Raw genomic sequence first — 17,897 nt, 5'->3', positions numbered from 1 at the left:
AAAAGGGAAATGTCACATTTACATAAGTATTCAGCCCCTTTACTCAGTACTTTGTTGAAGCATCTTTGGAAGCAATTACAGCCTCGAGTCTTCTTGGGTATGCGCTACAAGCTTGGCACATCTGAATTTGGGGAGTTTCTCCCATTCTTCTCTGCAGATCCACTCAAGCTCTGTCAGGTTGGATGGGGAGCATTGCTGTACAGCTATTTTCAGGTCTCTCCAGAGATGTTTGATTGGGTTCAAGTCCAGGCTCAGGTTGGGCCACTCAAGGACATTCAGAGACTTGTCCAGAAGCCACTCCGTTGTCTTGGCTGTACGCTTAGGGTCGTTGTCCTGTTGGAAGGTTGAACCTTCGCCCCAGTCTGAGGTCCTGAGCAGGATTTCATCAAGGATTTTTGATACCACCATGCCTCACTGTAGGGCATGGTGGTAGGGCACATTTTAACATCCTGTGCACGTCTTAGAATTGGGATACTCTGCACTTTAGGTACCTTGATGGCGAGGACCTTAATGGGTTATGAAAGCAAATAATTCACTACAAAACATTTCTGAGATCTGGGATGTGAAAAATGTAATTCTCAATATCTCAGAACCATGCTTTGTGCAGATATAACCCAATAGTCCCATGGTCTCGATTTCCAAATACCACAAACCAGTTTCCCTAATGAGGAAGAAGTTAAGCCAAAAATAAGAAACTAGGCCTACACTATTAGGCTACTCTTTAAATAATACAATTCCCAATTTAAGGTGAGAGCTAACAAAACATCACACAGTAGTATGTAGTTGAACCCATGTTCACTAATAAACCAAATGTGGAAAACTAAATGTACTACTAGTCATAGTTTCCTTATGAAGAAGTGCTTCCATCTTGTGGCTCAACCAGTGCTCTGCAGGCTGGTGCTCCTGCCCTGGATCTGTCTGATATGATGTCTCCAACAGTAGTGATGAAGTAGATTTATCGTATAATTCAAAGGAATAATTACCAAAATATCAAAACAAACATTTTTGATAACTTAGTAGTTAAATTCACATAGCCCTTGGAGGAAGTTTTTATATAAATGTTGTAATTATATAGATTTTACATGACACCTTCCATGTAAATGTGAAAAGTATTCTTGTTGAAAAAAAGCATATACTAACTTAAATTTGTTATTTTTTAACGAATTAAAAAGTGTCTGTTTTAAGTAAAATTTTCACAGGTTACTGTAGAAATGTTAAAAACTTTTCAGTGCTCATGTCTCTTGTAGGACAACAATGTGAGCCCAAATAAGACATGCAGTATCCTGCATACTGTTGTTCAACTAAATTCACAGCTACATAAAAATGTCCTACAGGTTAATACAGGAAGTATTTCCTCTGAGATGTCCGTGTCTGACAGACATCAACTGAGCAGGAGGTGTTTTCCCAAAAGCGTAAGGGTCATTTTGATAGAGACATACAGTACATTCCATGCTGTGTTTTTAGATTATGTTCCTACATCACAAGAGCCAGTGTGGAGACGCAGCGCCCCCTGTCTGTGGAGTGAACTCAGGGTCCTGAACTCCAGTGGCATAGTGTGTGGACTGGCATGGGACGTGTACTCGTAGGTCAGAGTGTCATAGTAATGGTACTTCACTGATTTCCCCTGTGAATCCTGAGGGAAAGGCCAGAAACCGTACAGGTGGATCTCCTCACAGAAGCGAGTGGCCATGGTGTACATCAGTAGACCAGTGGTTGGTCTCTTTATCTGGACGTTGTTGGTCAGCCAATACCTGAAGAATGGAGCAAGATAGTTATATAACCAAGCTAAAGGTATTTTAAGGCACTCAAGAGTTACCTGACATCTGAAAAAAATACCTAAGAAGAAATCTTTAGAATCTTGTTTTAGGATAGAGCTATTTCTGTGTTAAATATTTTCCTTTGTATCTGGAAAATAAATCTACAGAACCTATAAAACTAGTGGACACTTGCACACACGCCAAGGTCCCATGACAGATAACACATAGCAAGAACACACAGCAAGAATACAATCGTGTTGAAGATTATCTGAAGCAAAGTCTGGTAGAGGATGAGTGCATTGAAGCCAATATCCATTAGAAAGCACTGAACCCTCTGCATTCTTAGCACTACAATGGCAGTCCACTCAACCTTGAATAAGCCCCTACAATAAGCACCCTTTCTCTCCCTATGTGGTGTCTTTCACTCAGCTCTCTGGGTGGATGTATGCTGAGGCGCCAGTGGACTCAAGAAGAGGAAAAAAATTGTAATAAGAGAGACAGGTCTCGGGCCTGCAGTCACAATGCAAGCCCCATCTGGTCCTCTCACTCACAGGCCCCTAGCCCAGCATGGCCTACCTGGACCTCGAGATACTCTAAGAGGAGCCTAGTGACCTAGCAGTGGACTAGGACTCGCAGGAGGTCAATGGTGGATCTATCGAGTACTCAGAGAAGCAGAAACCCAGGGGAAAGTTTTCAGTTTGGCATTTATCAAGCACGACTGTAGCTAAAAGGTCATAGACATGTACTGCATTTCTAACAGCGTTTTCCCTGCATTTCAAAACATTTATTGCCCTTTCAGAAAAGATTCAAGGCTTTTTGTCAAAATACACTACAAAAAAATAACACTTCTGCTGGCTAGCTGTCCTCCTGCAAATTCAACAGCAGGCAGAGAGGCCAGCAGCAGTAAGTTGGTCACCAATGGCCTGTTGAGTAGCTCTAATAATTGCAGGGGACCTGTGAACTGCTGCTTAATTAGTGGCTGCCAGACCCTGGATTGTGGAGCTCACAGGTGTACAGACTACGAGCTTCAGTGTCACAAAGAGCACACGCGTTCCCTCCTTGTCTTACCCTCTGACAGCATGGAGAAGGCGCAGTGAGGGGAAGGCGGTGTGCACATCAACCGTGTGCAGCAGGATGAGACGGATGGCCCACTCCACCCTCTCCTCTCCTCCCTTGGCCATGAAGGCTGGGATCCACAGTACGCTGCCGCTGAGGCCCCGGAGCCGCTGCAGGAAGCGCTCCCTCCACTCCTCACTGGCCAGGTCCTGGAAGGCCCGCTGCACCACAGATGGGTTCATGGTCACAAGGTTGGTGCGCCGGCCCACGTCCCCAGCATACTCCTCCACTGGTGCCAGGTTACATCTGCAAAGATACATTTATCTAAATTACTCTGCAATCACTTAGTCCATTTGATTAGTCTTTCACAAATATTAAGGTCAAACCACAGAACTCATAAATTAGCCCAATCCTACTGTCCTCAAACTCCATGAAGATTTGTAAACTCCACATACACTAATTTAGGTAGCTCTGACATTATGTGTTTCATGCACGTTAAACAATCAGTCAGCTAAGAACAACCCTACACCAAACACAGTTAGCTCAAGGGTGAACTGCAACTGAAAACCCTAATGAATGTATTCCATGTGTCATCCTGCTGTGTGTTGGTATCGTGTCCAAAGAAGGTTACTTGACTGACCTCGGTAAAAGTAATTACAATACTATACCAATGCACCGAGAGATAATGACCTAAGGGGAAATAAAATGTCCTGTATCTATAAAAATAAATAATGTGGGGCTGTGTGAGAGCCAGAGTCGGGTTTAACTGAGCACTGCTGTGAGCAGAGGCATTATCTCCCTACCTGAATACCTCAGCAAATCCCTCATCACTCCCTCCCAGCTAACGTCCCCTGCTAAGCCATGTCTTTCTCTGCAAACCCATCCTGACCGGTCTTTCCATTTCCCTGTTGATCTGACACTCCAGTAGCAGGGAGGTTGGGGATTTACTCTTCCACCATAGAGGCATACAGTATGGCTCTGCATATCCAGACGGTAGATCAAGTTACACAAGGAGGATGGGGGAAAACACCTTCCCAAAGTAATGAGGGACTTCAAATATCCCAATCTCATTACAGCAGTACAAATGTATCAGCAGAAATCCACTGCCTTGCTACAGTTTTGCAATTATTGTACAGGAATCAAAAAATACGAGATATACTATGATTCCCCTTCCAAAAAATCTGTGAAATATTGATATGGTTTCGCATATTTCCCAATTCCCATTAGTTCAGATGCCTCTCTTCATCATTAATTTATGTCATGTGTCAAACTCATTCCACAACTGGGCCGAGTGTCTGCGGGTTTTCACTCCTCCCCTGTACTTGATTGATTAATTATGGTCACTAATTAGTAAGGAACTCCCCTCACCTGGTTGTCTAGGTCTTAATTGAAATGAAAAGCCAAAAACCAGCAGACACTAGGCCCTCCATGGAATGAGTTTGAAACCCCTGATTTATGTGCTCTACCTTCTTATTACCCATAATCACAATGCAGTGGAGTTTTTTTTGCCTGGTCACAGAAAGCTAATGTGTTGTGCACTGAAGTCCACAAGCGAAGGGAAAAGATGACAGGAGGAGAGTGCGTAGATAGTTGCGAGAAGGAATTATATATACAGCGAGCAGTGATCATGCTGTTTTTATGTGGCTATTATGAAAGTGAACTGTGTTTGCGTGTGATCAGTGGTGTATTCATTCTGCCGATTCTGTTGAAAAACGCTTCTTAAATGGAAGCAAAACGGAATCGGGATAAACATACCTGAATTTGTCCAATAGAAACTCTAATTTGTAATTGTTGGACAAATGATTACACCCTAGATCAGCTAGATGCAGGCAAGAGTGTGCAAGGCGTATTGAATGTGTCAAAGTCTGTCACCTTGATTAGTCAAAAATCTCTCGACCTGTGCACCTACATTGTCAACTTTTATTCATAGGTTAGGTTGTAGCAACCTCATGATGGGTACTGGGAAAATTGGTCTATCATGTAGTAGCCTAAACCTATCGATGTTACATTGAGCTGGGTGAATGGCATTTGAATGACAATCATCCAATATGCTGTAATAGAAATAAAGCCATGCTCATAAAAAAGACAAATCATCCTCCCTCATCTCAAACGGCACCAACCGCCACTGTCACAATGCCTTGCTGTAGTGTGGACACAGTTAGGCAACCTTGGATTTCTTCCCCCTATAACATCTGTAGTTGTACAATTGCTATGCATAGCTGTACTTTCTCTGTTGCTATACTGACAGACAAAGCAGTTATATAGCAATAAATTACCCACTCACAGAAAGCCGTTTGCTGACACACTAGCACAGAACAGCACTGACGGATGGTTTCAGACAGACATTCTCCCCTGGTAAATGAGTGTAGCAGTCCTAGGAACAAACGGCAGTGCTTCTCTAAAGCACCTCATTTCGGGTGGATAGCAGTAGTTTTTGAAAATGTCACATTTACCCAACAGGTATTTAATTGCTGTAAGTACTGCTGCTCATTTCTAAAAGTAGCAGGCATTTCAAAGGTGTGGAGAATATTTTATAGAGCAGTGGCATTGAATCCTCAAGGTAAAGTATTTGTGAAATCTAAGGGACTGTGCATACATAAAAGTTATGAGTATCAAGACGTATAGTGCTTTAATAGAGAGAGCCTCATTACTATCCTGAATATTCCACTGCAAATCCAAAGATAAATTAACTCATAATTCACTTTTATACACAACAAATTGGCCCGTGTTACCTAGTCTTGATTTCTCAGTGTAACATTTCTAGTGTTGATTCAGGTGTTAAATTGCGTTAACACTCATTCATGTAAAAGAATCCCAGTGTTGATGTTAATAACCAATCTTAAACCAAAATCACGCCCAAAATTATCATATTTACCAGAATGTTCTATTGCAGGTAGATTTTTAGAATTGTTTGTTTCAAATGATTCCATGTTTTTGCATGTACATTGATTGATTAATTAATATTATGCCCCTCGAATATAAATAACATACATTTTTCTAAACAAATCCAATCAGTTACTGGGACTTGTTGCACCCGTTACTGAAATGGTTGTTCCAGTTTAGATGCTTTAGGTAGTCTCATATTTGATTCTTCCCAACCCGGCAGTCATTCTGAATGCAGGTTGCGGGTGAATACAAATGAAAAATGTTGGATATCCCCACTCTGGCTGAATTCCAATAGGAATTACACATCACTTTGCAAGCCAGCATAATGTTACTTGCAGGCCTGGTGTTGCCTGTAAACCATGATTTTCAGACCACTGTATTAGGATAAAACTATGCCCTCAAAATAAGGCCTTATGAAATATGTGTTGTATTGTGTTAAATAATTGAATTTAATGATACCATATTCACTTAGTAGGCCACAGGACCAAAAATGTAAGAATGCAACAACCATGTCTCTGTCACCAGGGGTGCAACTTTCACTGGGCATCGGGGGGACATATCCCACCCAAATTCTGAAATTAGATTTTTGTCCCCCTCAGTTTTATAATTGGAATGTGATACAAAACGATGCAATGGTGTGTAGGATCATGCATACACCTCCATGAGATCGGGTAGGCTGTTTGGAGTGTTTATCCAACTGGATAAAAAAAAAATATTTATGTTCCCCCCACTTCTAAAACCAAAGTTGCCCCCCTGTCTGTCACTAACAAATACAGTCATGGGTGGTAACTCTACAATTCACTTGGAAGGCAAGGCTCTGTGGGAAATATGCAAATAAGGCTTTACACTAAGCAGTGTGTTAATTTAACACTGAAAAGTGAGGATCGGTATAGACACTGGACTAGTGTTGAATTTAACACTGGAGAATTTCCTGTGTACAAGAAGATAATTTGACACTATATTGAAACTCAAATCAATTCATTTCATGCAATAGCTGTTATAAGAACCAGGGGTGCAACTTTCACTGGGGATGTAGGGAGGGATATGTCCCCCTCACATTTTTAAATTTAATTTTTGTCCACCACAGTTTTATCATTGGAATGTGATACAACGCGAGGCAATTGCGTGCTTTGGGACCATGCGGACGCCTCCGAGTGGTCGGGTAGGCTGTTTGGAGTGTTTATCCGACTGGAAAATTAAATAATAATATGCCCCGCTCAACAGTTTCCTGTGTGTATCAAGAATGGTCCACCACCCAAAGGACATCCAGCCAACTTGACACAACTGTGGGAAACATTGGAGTCAACTTGGGCCAGCATCCCTGTGGAACGCTTTCAACACCTTGTGTAGTCCATGCCCCGACTAATCAAGGCTGTTCTGAGGGCAAAAGGTTTTGTTTTGTACACTCAGTGTATATAATGTAGGTATTCCTCTTGTCCAGATGGGATAGGGCAGTGTGCAGTGCAATGGTGATCTGTTGGGCCAATATGGGAATTGTAGTGGGTCTAGGCCCTAGACCCACTACCCTAGACTCTAGGGTGTCTGATAAGGTGGAGGTGATATGGTTCTTAACTAGCCTCTCAAAGCACTTCATCAGATCATTTCCTTTCACTTTCTTGGGTACAGGAACAATTGTGAACATCTTGAATCAAGTGGGGACAACAGATTGGGATATGGAGAGTAAACACTCCAGCCAGCTGGTCTGTACATGCTCTGAGGACGCGGTTAGGGATACTGTCTGGGCCGGCAGCCCTGCGAGAGTTAACATGCTTAAATGACTTACTCACATCGACCACGGAGAACGAGAGCACACCTTACCTGATAACAAAGTCATAGGAGTCTATCTCTGGCCCACAGCTGCTGTTGAGTAGGATCCCAGAGTTCCCTATGATGCCACAGCGCCTGTGGTGCTGGTTCTTCATGGGGGATACAGTGGGCAGCAACTGGTATAGGTTTTCTGAGATATTGGTAGTGCTCTGACGATCAAAGATGTAGTGGATGACATCTCCAGGTTTCAATGTGCCCTTCAGAATAGAGATGTCCCTCTCTGGGTCGAAAAACCTCAGGATGTTCTTCCTATAGAAAGAAAATAAGTTATCCATGAGGCTCAGAGGAGTGTGAGATCTGATGGAGACCAATGCAGAGGTAGGCCTACCTGATGAGATTGGAGAGGGTCCTGTTGAACGTCCAGTTATCAGTAGAGAGCTTGGTGGTATTATTCGAGTATGAAGGAGAAGCAGGGCTCTTGTCCTCCCCTTCACTGACTAAAGGTTTAGGATTGGCCTTCACTGCTACATTTCTACAACAGGACAGAGAGGCATTAATCCTAAATTAAGGGCAACATGACTTTGATACATGTGATATAAGAATTAATGTCATCACTTAAAAAAGCAGTGTGAGTGAACAACCATGTCCTGTGTGTAAAGCCATCAAACGTGTAATGAAATCCCTATAGTCCATTTCATGACATCCTTAATGAGACTTATTTTCAAAGCCCAGGGAATTTCTATGTTTATATCATTTTTAAACTGGACGAAAATATAAACACAACATGTAAAGGGATGGTCCCATGTTTCATGAGCTGAAATAATGATCCCAGAAATGTTCCATAGGCACAAAAATGTCTCTCTGTTAGCAAGCATTTCTCCTTTGCCAAAATAATCCATCCTCCTGACAGGTGTGGCATATCAAGAAGCTGATTAAACAGCATGATCATTACACAGGTGCACCTTGTGCTGGGGACAATAAAAGCAACTCTAAAATGTGCAGTTTTGTGACACAATACAATGCCACAGATGTCTCTAGTTTTGAGGGAGCATGCAATTGGCATGCTGACTGCAGGAACGTCCATCAGAGCTGTTGCCAGAGAATTTAATGTTCATTTGTTACCATAAGCCGCCTCCAACTTCCTTTTATATAATTTGGCAGTACGTCTAACCGGCCTCACAACCACATACCACGTGTATGGCGTCGTGTGGGTGAGTGGTTTGCTGATGCCAACGTTGTGAACAGAGTGCCCCATGGTGGCGGTGGGGTTATGGTATGGACAGGCATAAACTACGGACAAGCAACACAATTGCATTTTATCAATGGCAATTTGAATGCACATAGATACTGTGATAAGATCCTGAGGCCCATTGTCGTGCCACCATCACCTAATAATGCACGGCCCCATGTCGAAAGGATCTGTACACAAGCTGAAAATGTCTCAGTTCTTCCATGGCCTGCATACTCACCAGACATGTCAACCATTGAGCATGTTTGGGATTATCTGGATCGACGTGTACAACAGCGTGTCCCAGTTCCTGCCAATATCTGCAACCTCGCACAGCCATTGAAGAGGAGTGGGACAACATTCCACAGGCCACAATCAACAGCCTGATCAACTCTATGCAAAGGAGATGTGTCGTGCTGCATGAGGTAAATGGTGGTAACTCATACAATATACTGCCTGGTTTTCTTATCCATGCCCCTACCTTCTATTAAGTTTAAGGTACACTATATATACAAAAGTATGTGGACACCTCTTTAAATTAGTAGATTTGGCTATTTCAGCCACACCAGTTGCTGACAGGTGTATAAAATGGTGCACACAGCCATGCAATCTTCATAGACAAACATTGGCAGTAGAATGGTGTTACTGAAGAGCTCAATGACTTTCAACGTAGCACCGTCATAAAGATGCCACCTTTCCAACAAGTCAGTTTGTCAAATTTCTGCTCTTCTAGAGCTGCTCCGGTTAACTGTAAGTGCTGTTATTGTGAAATGGAAACATCTAGGAGCAACAACGGCTCAGCAAGAAGTGGTAGTCCACACAAGCTCACATAACGGGACAGCCGAGTGATGAAGAGCATAGCGTCTGCAACACTCACTACCGAGTTCCAAACTGCCTCTGGAAGCAACGTCATCACAAGTACTGCTTGTCGGGAGCTTCATGAAATGGGTTCCCGCACACAAGCCTAAGATCACCATGCCCAATGCCCAGCGTCGGCGGGAGGAATAATGGTCTGGGGCTGTTTTTCATATTTCGGGCTAAGCCCCTTAGTTCCAGTGAAGGGAAATCTTAACGCTACAGCATACAATGACATTATAGACAATTCTGTGCTACCAACTTTGTGGCAACAGTTTGGGGAAGGCCCTTTCCTGTTTCAGCATGTCAATGCCCCCGTGCACAAAGCGAGGTCCATACAGAAATGGTTTCTTGAGATCGGTGTGAAAGAACTTGACTAGCCTGTACAGAGCCCTGACCTCAAACCCATCAAACACCTTTGGGATGAATTGGAACTCCGACTGCGAGCCAGGCCTAATCGCCCAACATCAGTGCTCAACCTCACTAACGCTCTTGTGGCTGAATGGAAGCAAGTCCCTAGTGGAAAGCCTTCCCAGCAGCAGCAAAGGGGAGACCAACTCCATATTAATGCCCATGAATTTGGAATGAGATGTTCGACGAGCAGGTGTTCACTTACTTTTGTTCATGTAGTGTATCTATGACCAACAGATGCATATCTGTATTCCCAGTCATGTGAAATATATAGATTAGGGCCTAATGAATTTATTTTAATTGACTGATATGAACTGTAACTCAGTAAAATCTTTGAAATTGTTGCATGTTGCATTCATATTTTTGTTCAGCACACATCAGAGATTGTACATCAATTATGTGATTTATTAATTATTTAAATTAGATACACACAATTCTGTAATCCATGCAGCTTTCCCAAATCTCATAGGTCTTACATGTTTCTATGGAAACAAGCAATTTAATGTTTTTTATTCAGGTTCATTCTCTTGCCTTAGGGCAAAACCCAATCATAGGGTAATGAGATTGCTGATATGTTCATGTGTATTAAATCTGTTAATTATTTTACATGTCTGCAAGCATATGAGCTCTTAAGGGTAGAAAATAAAAAGCTAGAATAACAGAATTGATGAGTATTAAAAAACCATAAGGCAATGGAGGAAGGGGCAGACTAGCCTGACAAACCTGTTTGGCTTGGGAATGAGGCTGTGCAAGTACAATTGTCTGGAACCTGCAAAATTCCTAGACCAAGAAAAAAGTAATTATAGCCACCAACAGAATAATTCACAATATTGTTTGTATGTGTATGTTTTGTATTGTATTGTAAAAAAAAATAAAAAAAATGTACAAAGAATATTATTTGTTAGATGAATGGAATCGTGCAGAACATGAAGTGTGAGGGGCAAGAGCTGGTTTAATCAAATTCCAGGCATATAACTCAAGCTGTCAGAATATGGTATATGGCTATGCTCTTAATGTGTATTTAGATGAGCAGTAGGCTCATCACGCTGACGTGAACATGAAGGACAAGAGCATGCATCAAAACGCAGTCAGATGGTGAAACAGAACAGCCATTACATTGATATAATACTGGAAAATGTGCGCTGAAGGCCATGCTTGTCATTAAAGAGGTATGTATAAAGCAATGTGTCACATGATCCCTGGTAGGGCGGGATATCTCAATGTCTCAGGTATCTTATGTACCTGAGGGAAAAAAAACAGGACATGCCAACTGATCTACCAATCTGACTGTTACCGAGTCTGGATAAAAACGTGTAGTCGGTCAACATCCTCTACACATCCTGCAAAGATCAACCTGAATGGTATATAATCTGTACTCTATGAGTAGCATGGACTACTGTTCAAGATATACAACATTAGATACATCATCATTGCCTTTTATGACCACAATCTCAACATAATAAAGAAAAGATGATAAAATCTCATCACATATCTGCTTCAAAAACCCTACTCTCACGGGGTGTGTAAAACTATAAAGCTCCAGAAAATCAATTAGAGCAAGTACCATAACACTATTGCTCCACTATTTGGAAGGTGCAAATGGACAGTGAAAATCCCAATTAGGTATGTGCAATTGCATCTTCTGTCAGTTATTACAGAGGCAAGGAGAATCACTAATATACCAGGCAGCAGACAAGGAGCCAGGAGCATTCAGTCTGCTGAAATGAATGTGACAGGCCTGGCTGTGCTATCTGGGGAGCAACACAACTATTCTATTGTTCTTGGAACGGAGATATGTACTAATATAGGCAAGCTCCTTCATAAAACATTTGTAACTCATTGGTTCTTAGCATGTAATTACCATATAAACATGATTATTACTGTGTAATTACCACCATCATTTTGTTAATAAATACCATGTCATTTCTGAACCGTAAGACAAAGTACTACATACCAACTGTTCCAGCTGCTTAACATTTACAGCCTTAAGAATCTTGAGATTTGTGCTATCATTCTCTCCAGCCCCAGAAGTCTCCAAGACAGAACTGTTTGCAGCACATGTATCTTCCAAGCTTCAAGAGTTGTATTTGTGTAATAGAGGATTTCTGCTGCAGGGCTCAATTATGTCTGGAGAAAGGCAAACTGTTTCTTCTGTCACCAGTCTGTTGCTCTCTCAGTAACAAATCAAACAGTAATCTCCTATCTGCACAGCCACCCACCAAACAGCCCTCTACCATGACATGACTGGAGCTGGAGTGCAAACAGGATACACTGAAGTGTGGAACAAAACCACCAAGCGCATGCCATTTGTCACGAAGCCCTGGGGTGTCTCAGCTCAGCCTGATGATACTATTGATTCAAGGTTTGATGTGGAAAGAAAAATGGGCTTCCAATTATTGGACTGGTTCCTTTTGATACAGTGGTCTGTTCTGTTGTGTTAGTATCTCTTCTAAATCAGTGACTATACAGACTGTTTTTATTATGAAAATGCAATAGAATTAGTGCAAAATACAGTTGACACAGCTGTTAGAGAGTACAGTATTCTTCACTGAAGAGAGCTAACAGTGTAAAGTTACACCTGAAACTATCTGATTACCAGCACATTGTCTCTCCCCCAAAAAACTCCCCTGGTTTTGTAGCAATTAGTTAATCCATGCACCCCATAAGTAAAGTGCCAAGAGTACATGTATACTCACTCACTCACTCACTCACTCACTCACTCACTCACTCACTCACTCACTCACTCACTCACTCACTCACTCACTCACTCACTCACACACACACACACACACACACACACACACACACACACACACACACACACACACACACACACACACACACACACACACACACACACACACACACACACCTAGGATCTGAAGGTAGTCCTTAAAGATACTATACCCTACTGTATAATGCATGGAGGCTACACTTCACACAAATTGCTCTTTGGAGATACAGGTATTGAGCGTCTGTTGAACAGCTGTCATCAATTGCATTATTACACTGGGATATCACAAACAAAGGAACAGCTAAAGTGAATGGTTCGATTAAAAATCCAAGACTACACTCTTTGAAAAAAGGGTTCCAAATGGGTTCTTCAGCTGTCCGCATTGGAGAACCCTTTTTGGTTCCAGGTAGAACCCTCTGTAGAAAGGGTTCTACATAGAACACAAGAGTTCTACCTGGAACCAAAAGGTTCTACCTGGAACCAAAAAGGGCTCTTCAATCCTATGGGGACAGCCGAATAATCTTTTTAGGTTCTAGATTGCAATTTTTTTTTAAAGATGTACAGTAAAGGAATAGGAGTAGAACGTATCAATACATGCACAGGGGTTTATAACCTTGAAATGCACAAAAACGCATTCAGCCTACATGCATCCTACTGAAGAAATGTAACAGGAGCGCTCAACATCTTCTAAAGTTCTAAACTGAATGAGTGAAGATAACGCTGAATCTAACAATTCTATATGAACATAAGATAATTATATTTATCTGAATAATGCATTTTAACATCTAGATAACACGTGCAACAAAATGCATGAACAACTCGAATCAGAATCCACATATACTTACGCAATTTCTTTCTCGACTTCAGCAATATCAGCAATGATCAGAAATAATACCAGCACTGTTACAATTCCAAACATCAATGTTCGTAATTCTAACTGCATGACTGAGAAGGTTGAAGAACTAATCGAAGCTACACTAAAAAATCCAAATCGATTGCATATATTATCCTTTTAATCGCTGACATTGATAGATTGTACGCAATTAAACTCAATTATGTCCACCAATATTCTTCAATGTTCATTTTAAACGAAGCCAATTTGTCTTCGAACAAATCCCAGGTTCAAGTCCTTTTTTAACGTTTTTTTCTCTCTCCCTTTTTTCCCAATAGCAGCGGCACTGTTTTCATTCTCACCGCAATTCCCCCAGTCAAACTTTCAAAGCTTGTGCTTGAAACTACAAGGGATTGAGATACGAGCAATACGGAAAAGATTTAAACCTTAAAGGTACAGCACGCCTTATGGCTTTCTACAGTAGGGTAGCCTATAGCTGCTCTTGGAGGCTTAGGCTATAGGCTGCTATATTTGGCTACTATCTATTACCATTGTCTGGTCATCATTGAATTGTGATTGACTATTGTTATAGAACTAACTGATAACCAGGTTCAAGGGACCACCTGACACTATTAGGCTACCATATGTCATCAAATTAATATTCACTGTCTATATTTAACCATTCATCATATAAAGAGCATTGTAATAGACACAAAATAATAAAATATGTCATTGCTGTCTTTGTGAGGTTAGGTTTGTTGAGATAACATGTAAAAAATTAAATTTGGTACCATAAAGATATATATTGGGTTGCATTCTGGTTTCATCATAACATAAATTATCCTTTGTATAGCTGGTTGTCCTGTCCGAGTCTGATTACTGTCCTCGCTCCAATGCAAAACCTTTCAGCTTTCAACTTAATGGTAGTCACGTTGAGTCAGTGAAAATTGTGTTTGTCAGGCGGATGGATGGTGAGTGATTGATGACCTAAGGGAGGAATTAAATACCGCCAGTACTCAGTTAAAAAACATTTGCATTTACTGTACACTTTGTCACTTTACTGGCTCATCGTACTGGTACACTGGTAATTGGAAATCCATTGGAAATTAATTTCTCAATAAAACCTTTTAAGGATTTTTTTGCTTGGAGTGACACGGGTTGTGTGTGGCAGTGGTACTAAGGTAAATGTATATGATTTTCCTACAACTGTGAATCAAATCAAATCAAAGCAAAATCAAATCAAATTTTATTTGTCACATGCACTGAATACAACAGGTGTAGAGCTTACTGTGAAATGCTTACTTACAAGCTCTTAACCAACAATGAAGTTCAAGAAATAGAGTTAAGAAAATATTTACTAAATAAACCAAAGTTAAAAAAAAAAGAAGAATCAAAAAGTAACAATAAAATTACATAACAATAACGAGGCTATATACAGGGGTTCTGATACAGAGTCAATGTGCGGAGTACAGGTTATTCGAGGTCATTTGTAAAGTGACTATGCATAGATAATAAACAGACAGCGAGTAGCAGCAGTGTAAAAACAAAGTGGGGGGGTCAATGTAATACTCCGGGTAGCCATTTGATTAGTCTTATGGCTTGGGGGTAGAAGCTGTTAAGGAGCCTTTTGGTCCTAGACTTGGCACTCCGGTACCGCTTGCCGTGCTGTAGCAGAGAGAACAGTCTATGACTTGGGTGACTGGAGTCTTTGACAATTTTTTAAGCCTTCCTCTGACACCGCCTAGTATATAGCAGTTGCCATACCAGGCGGTGACGCAACCGGTCAGGATGCTCTCCATGGTGGAGATGTAGAACTTTTTTAGGATCTGAGGACCCATGCTAAATCTTTTCAGTCTCCTGAGGGTGAATAGGTTTTGTCGTACCCTCTTCACAACTGTCTTGGTGTGCTTGGACCATGTTAGTTTGTTGGTGATGTGGACACCAAGGAACTTGAAGCTCTCTACCTGCTCCCCTTCAGCCCCATCAATGTTACTGAGGGCCTGTTCTACCCTCCTTTTCCTATAGTCCACGATCGGCTCCTTTGTCTTACTCACATTGAGGGAGAGGTTGTTGTCCTGGCACCAAACTGCCAGGTCTCTGACCTCCTCCCTATAGGCTGTCTCATCGTTGTCGGTGATCAGGCCTACTACTGTTGTGTTGTCAGCAAACTTAATGATGGTGTTGGAGTCGTGTTTGGCCACGCAGTAGTGGATGAACAGGGAGTACAGGAGGGGACTAAGCACGCACCCCTGATGGGCCCCAGTGTTGAGGATCAGCATTGCAGATGTGTTGTTGCCTACCCTTACCACTTGGGGTAGCCCGTCAGGAAGTCCAGGATCCAGATACAGAGGGAGGTGTTAAGTCCCAGGGTCCTTAGCTTAGTGAATCAGATCACATGTGCACATCCCACAAAGTATTTCTAAAAGACAGAAAAAGCTTTTCCAAACTATTCTCCCTTTTCAGCATTCTGATATCGGCAGACAGGCTGTTAACATTGTACCACCTTGGTTTCTATTTCAGGTTTTGCTTCAAGTCCACCACTTTGAACACAAACAATTTAAGATAGTCAAACCGGGGGCATCCCAAAATTATATCTGTTGTCTGTTATGTAGTGGGAATAACAACACTGACCTTGATTTAACGTCAGTCATAAAATAAATTACCCATCTCCATATATTTATATTTCATACTGTCATAAGATTAAGGACAAACAAAATCTATTGACATGTGTAAAATGATCAATCACTCAAGCAGAGCCAAGAGAATTATTCAATTGCAGTCACTTTGGCAGACTCCCAAACAACACACTTTTAGAGTGATCGGTTTGTATGTATCAAAAGTCAAGATCAGATATTGGGTAGCAGCTAATGTTTGTAATCAAGGGGGGGGGGGGGGGGGGTGAATGAGTGAATGAGACATTTGCTCCCCTAAATGTAACAAAAGTCAAACTTGGTGGGGTTTCCAAATAATGCTAATTTAACCATTCTCCTATTTGTTTAATATGCAGTGGAAAATATGTTTTACAGTGGTAAATATGAAAATAACAGCTTCCAAATGAAACAAACACCCCTACCTCTCTGTCAGGCTTTAAACCCTTTATTTCTACATGGCTGCACAAACCATCTCCCTGTCCGCTGCATTTCGGCCTCAGCTGAGCTCCTTTAAACGCATAGTTTTTCCTTTGTACTTGCACATTTTTGCCATTTGTTTGCCATGTGTCCTTGATAAAAAATTGCCTTTATTCCAATGCATTAGATTTATCCGTTGATTTATCGTTGTTTGCTTTTGTCAGTCAGCTGTTTAGAGTGCTCATTGCTTTGTCTTCAAAAAGAAAGGAGGACCAAGGCACTCTTCATATAATTGATTAAAATGCCTTTATTAGTATGGCATGTTCAATAGAAACAATGTTTTTAAAAAACCGACGCGTTTCGGCTGCATGGCCTTCATCAGGGTGTACAAAGAAATAATACAATGTTCTCTGTTTAACAGCTTTTCCAATTAACCCTAATTAGAAGGGGGAGTGGTTAAAATTGATTGGACACACCTAGTAAGCAATAGTATACACACTTTAAAGTGAAATGCTGTAGCTATGTTATCATAAAAATGTAACTCCAAACTAGAAGTATCAGAACACTTAGAAAGGTAGTTCTAACCTTAAATATGTCTGGGCGAAGTGTCAAGAATAAGAAAGCAATACATTCCATAGTACACTAGAACACAGCAAAACATGAACAACAAGAGTCTAAACATAGCTGAGGGCAATTGAGCAAAGATATCCACTAGATGACAGCAAATGTACCCATCACAACCCTACAGGAAGGGTGAGAAATCCATATCTTCATTCAAACCCGGGTATTTAGTGGCCTGTAGTTTGTAAATCCAAAAACTTTCCATTTGGTTTAACTGTTTAAGGCGGTCCCCTTTTCTAATAGAGGCCGGGATATGATCAATACCCATAGCTTGTAGGGAGGCAGGGTTGCCATGGTGTAAGGACTTGTAGTGCCTTGCCATGGGGTAGTCTTCATTTTGTTTTTCAAGTGTGCATGGGTACTGGTGTTCTTTGCGCCGTCAGTGGTCAGAACAAGTAGACCATTTATTTAGCTTTATTATTTTTCCATCAATATTTGCTTTCTTTACTGGATCAGCTGATGATGGTCACCAACATCATTAGACAGCTAGCCTAATGTACAGCTAGACACCAATGTGCATCCAATCCATCTAACGTTAATGACATTAGGCCTATATTTGACTCTTTCAGTTAGAAGCATTCGATTTTGCAATGGCATAGGCTTACAATATTTTGGATTTGTGTGCCCTTGAGAACTGTTTTCTTGGCGAAAGGTAATTAAATGTTACAGTGCATTTTCTGAG

The 17,897-nt window shown here is 41.3% G+C and overlaps 1 protein-coding gene across 3 annotated transcripts; it reads right to left on the bottom strand.

Annotated features, from left to right (window-relative positions):
• Window positions 1-551: 551 nt before the first annotated feature.
• On the bottom strand, window positions 552-13,954 carry LOC115196763 (alpha-2,8-sialyltransferase 8B). 3 transcript variants are annotated; one of them, XM_029757652.1, is made up of 6 exons: window positions 13,540-13,954; window positions 10,684-10,740; window positions 7,855-7,998; window positions 7,518-7,775; window positions 2,826-3,119; window positions 552-1,751 (listed from the first exon to the last, which is right to left on the bottom strand). In XM_029757652.1, the coding sequence occupies exons 1-6, from the start codon at window positions 13,635-13,637 to the stop codon at window positions 1,466-1,468; spliced, it is 1,137 nt and encodes a 378-aa protein (XP_029613512.1). In that variant the 5' UTR covers window positions 13,638-13,954; the 3' UTR covers window positions 552-1,465. The 3 variants fall into 3 exon arrangements, with proteins under 3 accessions (XP_029613512.1, XP_029613514.1, XP_029613513.1); XM_029757654.1 differs by lacking the exon at window positions 13,540-13,954 and adding an exon at window positions 11,915-12,231; XM_029757653.1 differs by lacking the exon at window positions 10,684-10,740.
• Window positions 13,955-17,897: the final 3,943 nt, after the last annotated feature.

This window comes from Salmo trutta, chromosome 7 (assembly GCF_901001165.1).
Source record: "Salmo trutta chromosome 7, fSalTru1.1, whole genome shotgun sequence".
NCBI classification, from domain to species: domain Eukaryota; kingdom Metazoa; phylum Chordata; class Actinopteri; order Salmoniformes; family Salmonidae; genus Salmo; species Salmo trutta.
Note: the sequence above shows the minus strand (reverse complement) of the source record. Positions and strands in the feature narration are given on the sequence as shown.

Coding starts and splice junctions, on each gene's coding strand:
- LOC115196763 (XM_029757652.1), bottom strand. CDS start 13,637: ATGCAGTTAGAATTACGAACATTGATGTTTGGAATTGTAACAGTGCTG. Junction 10,741..13,539: donor GAAGTCGAGAAAGAAATTGC/GTAAGTATATGT, acceptor TTCTTGGTCTAG/GAATTTTGCAGGTTCCAGAC. Junction 7,999..10,683: donor CTCATTCCCAAGCCAAACAG/GTTTGTCAGGCT, acceptor GTCCTGTTGTAG/AAATGTAGCAGTGAAGGCCA.